This window comes from Palaemon carinicauda, chromosome 1, assembly GCF_036898095.1.
Source record: "Palaemon carinicauda isolate YSFRI2023 chromosome 1, ASM3689809v2, whole genome shotgun sequence".
NCBI lineage: Eukaryota > Metazoa > Arthropoda > Malacostraca > Decapoda > Palaemonidae > Palaemon > Palaemon carinicauda.
This window is the reverse complement of record NC_090725.1, coordinates 246,543,774-246,553,924: the sequence shown is the minus strand read 5'-3', so window position 1 is coordinate 246,553,924 and position 10,151 is coordinate 246,543,774. Positions and strand designations below refer to the sequence as shown.

At 44.5% G+C, this 10,151-nt stretch overlaps 1 protein-coding gene across 1 annotated transcript; it reads right to left on the bottom strand.

Moving 5' to 3' along the window:
- Window positions 1–6,851: 6,851 nt before the first annotated feature.
- Window positions 6,852–8,993, bottom strand: LOC137645911 (putative nuclease HARBI1). Its single transcript, XM_068378955.1, has 2 exons — window positions 8,583–8,993; window positions 6,852–7,706 (listed from the first exon to the last, which is right to left on the bottom strand). Exons 1-2 carry the CDS (start codon window positions 8,991–8,993, stop codon window positions 6,897–6,899), a joined length of 1,221 nt encoding a protein of 406 aa, XP_068235056.1. The 3' UTR covers window positions 6,852–6,896.
- Window positions 8,994–10,151: the final 1,158 nt, after the last annotated feature.

Genomic DNA, 10,151 nt, shown 5'->3' with positions numbered 1-10,151 from the left:
CGTTGAGCTCCTATGCCATGGGATCGGCAAAGGGGCTAGCCCTACGGGCAGAAGTCGAGACCATGCTAAAGAAGGATGCTCTCCAGGAGGTCGTCGACGGTTCCCCAGGCTTCTTCAGTTGACTCTTTCTTGTAAAGAAGGCGTCTGGAGGCTGGAGACCAGTCATAGACCTCTCAGCTCTGAACAAGTTTGTCAAACAAACTCCGTTCAGCATGGAGACAGCAGACACTGTCAGACTTGCAGTGAGACCACAAGACTTCATGTGTACACTGGATCTGAAGGACACGTACTTCCAGATCCCAATCCATCCGTCTTCCAGAAAGTACTTAAGATTAAGCCTAGACAACAAGATCTACTAGTTCAAGGTGCTGTGTTTCGGTCTCTCCACAGCACCCCAGGTATTCACCAGTGTGTTCGTCCTGATCTCTTTGTGGGCACACAGGATCGGCATCCGTCTCCTCCGTTATCTGGACGACAGGCTGATCCTAGCAGACTCAGAGTCGACCCTTCTTCGACACCAAGACAAGCTTCTGGAACTTTGCCAAGATCTAGTGATCATGGTAAATCTCGATATTGGACACCAATCTCCACAAAGCCTTTCCATCAGACGACAGGATAGCAAGGCTGAGGAGGGTCGCAGATCCTTTCCTCAGACGAGAAGAGCTTCCAGCCCAATCGTGGTTACGTCTTCTCAGTCACCTTTCCTCCTTGGCCCGTCTGGTTCCAAACGGCCGCCTCAGGATGAGATCCCTGCAATGGCGGCTCAAGTCCCGGTGGAATCAAGGCCACGATTCCCCAGACATTTTGGTCCCTATGGGTCCTGCGAAACGGACGGGCCTTCAGTGGTGGGTGACAGACGAAAACCTCCGAAAAGGAGTGGATCTTCTCGTCCTCCCCCCGGATTTCATGCTGTTCTCGGACGCTTCAAAAGAAGGGTGGGGGCCCCGCGCTCTGAACCACAGGACCTCAGGCCTATGGTCAGAATCAGGAAAGTGCCTCCACATAAATCTGCTAGAGATGAAGGCCGTATATCTGGCACTTCAACAGTTCCAACAGACCCTGGCGGGTCACTCCGTGGTGGTGATGAGCGACAACACCATGGTAGTGGCTTACATCAACAAGCAGGGAGGTACCTTTTCACAACAGCTATCCCATCTTGCATTAGAGATACTGAGATGAAGATTCCACTATCGGCTGGCTTCATTTCGGGCAAAAGGAATGTGCTCGCCGACAGTCTGAGCAGAGCATCGCAGATAGTGAGTACCGAGTGGTCTTTGGATCCTCTAGTAGCCAACAAAGTCCTGACTTTGTGGGGATCCCCGACGGTGGACCTGTTTGCGACAGCCTTGAACTTCAAGCTTCCGCTCTACTGTTCCCCAGTCCCGGACCCCAAGGCACTCTGGCAAGATGCCTTCCAACAACGGTGGGACAACATCGACGTTTACGCCTTCCCACCGTTCTGTCTGATGAGAAAGGTGCTCAACAAGACCAGAATATCGGTCAACCTGTCAATGACCTTAGTAGCTCCGCTATGGCATCATGCAGAGTGGTTCCCGGACCTTCTGCAGCTCCTGATGGAACTCCCGAGAGAACTTCCTCCGCGACACGAGCTACTCAAGCAACCACACTGCAATATCTTCCACAAAGCCGTAGCATCGCTTCGGCTTTACGCCTAGAGACTATCCAGCATATCCTCACAGAGAGAGGCTTTTCGCAACAAGTTGCGGAAAGGATGTCTCGGCACCTGCGAAAGTCATCCGCAGGGGTCTACTAGGCGAAGTGGAGAGTCTTCTGTGGTTGGTGTCGTGGAAGGGGTGTCTCTCCCCTCGATGCCACTATTCCAGCAATAGCGGAGTTTCTTGTGTATTTGCGGGAAGAAATGCGCCTTTCAGTCTCGGCAGTGAAAGGCTATCGCTCAGCCTTAAGCCTGGCCTTCAGGCTGAAAGGAATGGATATTTCCTCCTCGCTGGAACTTTCCTTACTCATACGAAGCTATGAGCTTACCTGCTCTCAGTTGGAAGTGAGTTCTCCTCCATGGAACGTGGTTCAAGTCGTCAGGTTTCTTAAGAGATCTCCTTTCGAACCATTACGCCAGGCTTATGATCGTCACCTGACTTGGAAGACGGTGTTCCTACTCGCATTGGCCTCAGCCAAGCGAGTCAGTGAACTTCATGGTCTCTCGTACGACGTCGCCCATTCAAGGGGATGGGTAAAGGTAACATCCTGGTGCGTCCCTGAGTTTGTGGCTAAGACTCAAAATCCTGGGATTCCGGACCCACGGTTCGACTCCTTCCGGATTTCGAGTCTCCGTTATGTAACAGATGACCCAGACCATCTGCTACTATACCCAGTAAGGAGTCTTAGGTTCTATCTTAAGAGAACAGCTGCAGTTTGTCCTCGAGTGCAAGCATTGGTTGTGAGCACAGGAAGGACGAAGAGGAGGGTCACTAAGAACACCATCTCAGCATGGATTCGCTGGGTCATCCACCATTCCCTGAATCCAGACCCTCCTCCGTCACGTCGCCCTAGAGCACACGATGTCAGAGGCATCGCTACGTCCGTGGCATTCAAGAGGAATTACTCAGTGACGCAGGTTCTACAAGCTGGGGTCTGGAAGCGTCAAACGACCTTCACAGCCCACTACCTGCAGGATGTGACCCACAGGAGGCTCGATACGTTCTCTATCGACCCTGTGGTGGCTGCACAACAGCTGGTCTAAACCTCAGGCTCCTTAATGGACAAGTAGCAGAAGGTTGAGGGCATTGTTACCCGGTTTTAGTCTGCATGAATGAAAAAGTATGCCTGGCCCTTACTCTTTTCTTCATCCTCTCCTCTCTTGGGGAAAGCAGCATCCTGGGTTCTCTGCACAGCTGACCTCAAACCACTGCAGGTAAACCATGCTTCCTTGTGTTCCTAGTATTAAGATAATACTGTCGCGTCCCCCATACCCTGACGAGGTGGTATTGGGAACGTCCTATCCTAGAATTCCATCTAAAGGATTCCAGGTCAACTTCCTAGGACGAGTCACACTCCATTCCTTCACACGCAAGCTTACGTAGGCCGCACGTTCCTTGCGAGGTGCAGGGACTCTTTATCTTGAGTGCTACACACTCAGATTCTGAGTCCCCGGGCAAAGCCAAAACCAGTAAGGCTGGGACTTACCACCCTACCTAAGGGTTAAGTCACCCTATTTAAATAGCGTGGTTTGTATTTCGGTTACGGAACAAATGACAAATTCGTAGATAATTTGTATTTTTCCTAACCATACAAACCTTAGCTATTTAATCATACTTGCCCGCCAGCCCTGTCCCCCGTGAAGTCCTACCTCTAAGCGAAATGAATCAGTTCACCGGTGTGTGAGGGGGGAGGGGTAGCTAGCTACCCCTTCCCTACCCCCTCGCTAACTAGCGAGGGGGTAGTTAACCCTCGTTAAAAATCTAACGACTTGTCATTCAGCTACGCCGAAAGTAATACCCTATTTAAATAGCTAAGGTTTGTATGGTTGGGAAAAATACAAATCTACGAATTTGTCATGTTGCTGCTCGCATGTTCTGGCAAGTAGCCTAAACTATATTTCGCTATGCTCGTCAAACCCTTGGCCAGTATTTTGGTGTTAATTATCAATTATACAAACTTTACGGTAAATATTTCCATAATTCTTAATTTCCGGAGGATTTGAGTAACTTTTTTGCTTGAATCATCGCAAAAATATATAAGTAAAGATATAGTAGATATCCAAATTTGGTTGAAACGGTAATAATACCAGCGTCAGTATTCAACCTAACAAAGTGTTATGCTTTATCAATCTTGTTAATAGTTTGCTAGTTTCACACAATGCAGCCTGGAAGAACCTTTCCTATTGCCCATATATTTATTTGGGTAAATATATGTTTTTCCCACTCTCTGTCTTTTGTTGTGTTTTATCCATTTCTGACCATGAAGATTAAGGCAGACCACCTGTTCTTGGGTTTTCTCAACTCCCCCTTATGAAAAGAAGTATGGGGGATTACAGTGGGAAATCTGTGTTTTGGGTGGGGAAAACTTATAAAATAAGAGAGTGTGATATGCAGCAACAATAATGGTAAAAAATGCATAATAAACATAAGATAACCAGTTGGAAAAATATATGGTATGTAAGTGATATCAAAGTACCATAATTATAAAAGTTATGACTAAAAATCCTTTATGAAAAGGGAAACAAACAAGATCAGCGCCCAATCTAACCTTCCCCACCTAACCTAATCCTCTCCACCTAACCTAACCTAACCCTCTCCACCTAACCCTCACCACCTAACCTAACCCTTCCTACCACTAACCTAACCCTCCCTACCACTAACCTAACCCTCCCTACCACTAACCTAACCCTCCCTACCACTAACCCAACCCTCCCTACCACTAACCTTTCCCTCCCTACCACTAACCTAACCGAGAAGCTGTGTCCTTACCTACTGACCTGCTACGCCCCTCCCCTTAGAGGGCCTTAACCTTACCTACCTCCTTAAACAGTTGTTTTCATTAGATGTGCATATCTTTACCTATCCCCCTTAGACAGCCATATCCTTAGCGTACTATAAGATTGAGTCTCATCCCTGTGTTCTCTTCCCAAACAACTTCACACCTGGCGAAGTAACACTGAATTATGATATTGTTTGATAAAACCAGCTTCATATTATCGTATTTCACACAAAGATAAATACCATAATTTAACAATTTTACCGTTCTGTGGGTTACTATTGAAGTATCATAAGTAGGCATATTTACAGTACAGTATTCCTTACTTTAAGTTTGGGAGGGCAAAAGTTGAGTATCGTCTGTAAATTGTGGGAGCACTGAGACTTGCCCCATATTATATCGGTGACAGTATGCTTTTCAAGAAACTAATGGATCTAGTTTTTTCAAAAGAAACACTCGTAATCACCCTTTTTCTTACTGGACATTCAGCCCACACGGTGTTCAATATAGAACTGAAAAGAAAAGTGGGTGGGGAGGGGTGTTCTAGAACTACTTTTAAGAAAACTTATGAATACTGTATATACTTTTAAGCTGTTGATTGGTTAAAAAAAAAATAACTGACTAATACATCATTATAAAAACGCAGAAAGTGATTGAAACCAGTGCATACGGAATAACTCGCCATCAAGAAATCAAGTAGAAAATATATTTTTCATGCAAAAATGGCAGGGTGGGAGACTACGGAAATTTTACCAGAAATGCAGTTCCTTCCATAAATGTATTACTATTAGCTATTATATTTTGGTGGGCTTTTCACTTAAAGATCAGTTTTTCTATGGCCTGTTTGTGCAAGCCATAGGTTATTAGATTTTGGCGGGCTTTTTGCTTAAGGATTAGTTTGTCTATGGCCTGTTTACGCAGGCAAGATATTTTCTAATGCTTTTCTTTCCCGTTTTTATTAACTTTACTCCAAGTTTGCAATTAGAATCCAGATGTATTTTAATCACTCTTTTTGATTGGTTTTTCTTGAAATTCGTTAAACAACATTAATACAAACCTTCCACTATTTATAAGGATATTACTTACGGCAAAGCTGGAAGACAAGCCATAAGACTTTGTGAGGGTTAACCACCCACCTGCTAGCTAGCATGGGGCTGGGGGTAACCCACTACCCCGCTCACTTACACACCGGGTTTGAGTAACACTTTTGCTTTTGGGTCGGTGGAGAATGAATGTTGCCGCTCTCCGCCTCCAACTTGACTTTCCATATTTGACTTACTATAATTGCTTTTTCTTTTTCAGTGTAATTGTTTTCTTCCTTGACCGTCCTCATGCGGGCATGACCAGGACCTGAGGGATGCTCTTGTGGGACTTTCATGTCCTCCGTTGAGACATACTGTACCCACATTCTTTGTGTCCATAATGTCAAAGGCAAGACCTGCCCTGAATGGGGGGAGGGTCTATCTCTCAGTGGGAGAGATTTGGATGCCAATGCCTTTGGGGTCTTTCTCGAAGTTAAAGAAACCTCAGACTTCTTCCTTGACCCCCCAATATCTTGTCGAGGCTTCTGCTCATTCGATCTCTCCCTGGGAATGATCAAACAGGAACGTAGACCAGTTAACACCAGGTCAACCTCGTTCGAGGGTCAGGACTGCTTCCCTTAAGGTGGCCATACACGTACGCGACTGGCGCGCGGATTTCATAGCGACTGGCGCGAACCGGTCAGTCTTTAACGTGTATGGGGCCTATTGATGCCAGTCCTGTCGAGCCAGGCCTGTCGCGTCGTCCTTTCAGCATGTTGAACTGATTGGCGCGTCGCGCTGTGGGTTTTGGGAAGGACTGAGGCAAAGTTTCAACATGTACAATACCTGCAGAGTACTCAGACTCGATCGCCCTATTTTTTTCCTCGTAGGAGTCGGGTCAGTACTGCTGTCGTGAAAGGATGTCGCAGTCAGTCAAGTATTTACCTCACGATTTCATTCGTGAGTTTTTGGAGCTGTACAGAGCACTTCCTTGCTTGTGGAAAATACGAAGTCCGGATTATTCCAATAGAGTAAAAAGAGGAGCAGCTTATGAGCAATTACTGGAATTATGTAAAAAAAATAGATACAGATGCAAGCATAGATTTTGTGAAAGCCAAAATTGCCACATTCAGGGGATCATTTCGGAAAGAGTTGAAAAAAATTCGGGAATCGAAGAAATCGGGTGCAGGAGAAGAAGAGGTATATGTGCCCAAGTTGTGGTATTTTGATTTATTGCTATTTACAGCAGACCAAGAAATTCCTCGGGAATCAACCTCGAACTTGCAAGATCAACAAAATCAGGATTCTCAAGAAAAACCCGCAGACCCAAAAGTGAGTAGACATTTACTTAGTTTCAATACACACACTATTTATTTATTAAACACACTGTATACTCTACATGCATTGTATTGGTACATAACATTATTTTATCAGTCTATCTTGCCATGGTACTTTGCCATCACCATTGAAATATGCAACATATGACAGCCTAGCATTTTTGGCTGCATCACTGGCATTTCGTTGACCTAATGCCTGAAGATTTGTGAAGTGGGCATCATTTGAGTCCTTTCTCCAGTCTGCATCCGATACAATGCCACTTTCAATGTTTTCAAAGTCAGTCATATTTAGAGGAGTGTAGGAATTCCTGCAATTTCTCCGTAAGAAATTATGAAGTACACAGCTTGCCAAAACAACACGGTCAATTTTTTCTGGTTTCAAGGCGATGGATGTGTGGAAAACTCGAAATACATTGGATAGCACACCAAACGCATTTTCGACTACTCGTCTGGCGCGAGAGAGTCTGTAATTGTAAATTTTCTTTTCATAAGTTAATTCTCTCTGGGGGAAAGGTTTTAGCAAGTGCTCGTGAAGCGCAAAAGCTTCGTCCCCTATAAACACGAAGTTCAAACCATATTTGGTTTCATTATTTTGGGGCAAATTTAAAGTACCTTCTATTAACTTTTTGTGAAAAACGGTGTCTTCAATTATTCCTCCATCTGAAATGCGACCATTCTTGCCCACATCAACCATCAAAAACTCTAAATTAGCATTTACTATTGCCATGAGAACGACGCTGAAGTAACCTTTATAATTGAAGTAATATGATCCACTGTTAGAAGGGGGTACAATAGATACATGTTTGCCATCAATTGCTCCACCACAATTGGGAAAATTCCATAAGAGATAGAAGTCATCGGCAATTTTTTTCCACTCTCCACTGGTTGTAGGGAACTGCAAAGAAAAAAAAAAGTGGCAAATTTGAAAACACATGCATATGTAATCAATATCACACACACACGCACACATATCAATTGTGACTAATTATATTGTGTTTACATTTCACAATTTATTTCAGGGTGATGAAGAAATATCTTCAGATACTGCAGGGGAATCTACACCGGAACCATCTAGGCCTAGTTCCGCCTGCTTAGAGATATCTGGGACAGCTTAGAATTCAGGGGCAGCTGCGTCTTCTTTCAAGACACATGTTCATGTATCTCTTAATAAGAAAAAAACGCCATCTTGAATTTCCAAAGCAAAGACTCCTTGAAAAAGCAGAGAAGTATCTTGATGCAGAAGATGATGATGAATTAGATTTTTTCGGTAAATTTGTGGCAACAAGGTTGAGGCAGCTTAATGACCAACAACGTGTTTTGGCAGAGAAGCAAATCATGGAAATATTGTATAACTGTTCACAGAATATGGTTTCCTCTCAATTTTCCCTTGCAAATAAAAATCAGATGAACACTAGGGAGACTTTACATTCTACAAATTTACCAGCTAGTGGGCAAGAGGAAGATTTTTCTTCATATATCTCATTATGATGTAAATAAATAAGTTTATAAGAATTCTTTGACATTGCAAAACATAATTACAACAGTTCATAATTATCTGAAATCTTTGACGTCGTACTGATGTTATCCAGTAATGTCTAAAACATCTCTTTATGATTTACATTAAAGAATTTACATGACAATTTTATAACTATAATATGAATGAATTCTCTGACGTCGTATTAATGTTACCATTCAGTGATGTTCAAAATAAAATACTACCATTCAGTAATGTTCAAAATAAAATACTACAAGTTCATTATATTTTGCTTACCTTTAAATATTCATTCCTCAAAGCATCATATATTGCTTGACATGTCTCGGATATGATGTGTCCCAACGCTTGTGCCGATATGCCTGTCGAAAACTTGAGATCTTCCAATGATCGGCCTGTTGCTAGGAACCTCAATGGGGCAATTAACCTTTCTTCGGCAGGAATAGACTTCCTCATTACCGTATCCTTCTTTGTAATTTTTGGAGACACAAGGGATAAAAGATCTCGGAAGGCATTATCAGTCATTCTCAAATAATTTCTATAATCCTCCGGATTATTTTCCTTTAATTCTTTCAATAACGTCATATGATAAAAGTTTTCTCTCTTTCTCAGCCATGGCTTCATCCATACTTTACGACTTTTCTTGCAAATGTCATGTTCGTATTCATCATGCAGGAGTGCTATGACCATTACCGCACTTATTTTCCTTTTACTTGGTGTCTTGATGTCAAACACACTCACTGTATCAGGACACTACAGAACTGAAAGGAGCACGGCCACTGCATATTTCATCTGCCCTCTCAAAATGTGAGTAGAGCAAGTCATCTACGTGTATGGGCAATACCCAAGTGGACTGGAACACGCGCTACCCCCGGCAGGACAAACCCCATGCCAGTCGCGTACGTGTATGGCCGCCTTTAGCGAAGCAGTTCTGCCCCTTCCTTCAGGCAGAACCATCTCTTTCTCTGATGTACTGCAGGTTTGGCCGTCGCTGGGTATGACAGGACCCCTGTTGAAAGAAGCGTTGCTGGAACTCCCTTTAACTTGGTGTTAAGAGGAAGCGGACGCTGTCTTCCTCCGAGGTGGAGCCTCCTTCACTAATGAGTTTTAGAGCAGCATGACCCCAGAGTATCTTCTAACTGGACCGCTGAAGAATTGCGCCCTATGCCATTGCTTGTTGCAGCTGCAGTTGCCGTAAACTGTGCTTTCTCGCATGCTGAGCCAACTCTTCCTTCAGGGGTGGAGCAAAGTCCGAGGCAGGTCTCTCGTGCATGAGGACACCTCTCGCATCTGCAAGTGAGGTCCTCCCTAGGACCCCGTTCCAGAGAACTTCCAGATGCCAAAGTTTCTCTTCGCTGACTCCCCTCTCTTTGGAGCGTGTTTCCCGTGCCGAGGAACCTCGCCGCTGCCGCCAAGCTCCCTACAAGCATCATCATTATTCTTCGTCTGGAGAACGTAGTTCTACCCGACGCTCCAAACGCTCTCTTTCTTCATCAGTCAGGAGACGTCTCTTCAGTTCTTCCAAGGACCAATGATCTTTCTTCTCGCCTGCTGAGCATTTGCCTTTGGTGTCTCATCACTCGCCAGCTGTTCGTCCCTTGTCTTACTGTGACCATCATTTGCCACCTCATTATTGTCATTCTTTGTCTCGTGATCATCTCTCATCACCTTGTGACCATCACACTTCGTCTCATCAATTGCCAGCCCAATATCGTCATCTGCAGTCACTCCGTCAGCCAGCGTGTGCTCGTCACTCGCCATCTTCTCTGGACTCTACGTAGATTCATCATTCGCCAGCCTTTTGCGTTTGGCAGTCTCGTCAATCTCCAGTTACTCGTCATTCACCAG

What these genes read in the sequence shown, in the direction of transcription:
- LOC137645911 (XM_068378955.1), bottom strand. Translation starts at nt 8,993, where the DNA reads ATGGTCATAGCACTCCTGCATGATGAATACGAACATGACATTTGCAAG. An exon ending in TGAGGAATGAATATTTAAAG is followed by an intron (nt 7,707 to 8,582) that starts GTAAGCAAAATA and finishes TTTTCTTTGCAG; the next exon opens with TTCCCTACAACCAGTGGAGA.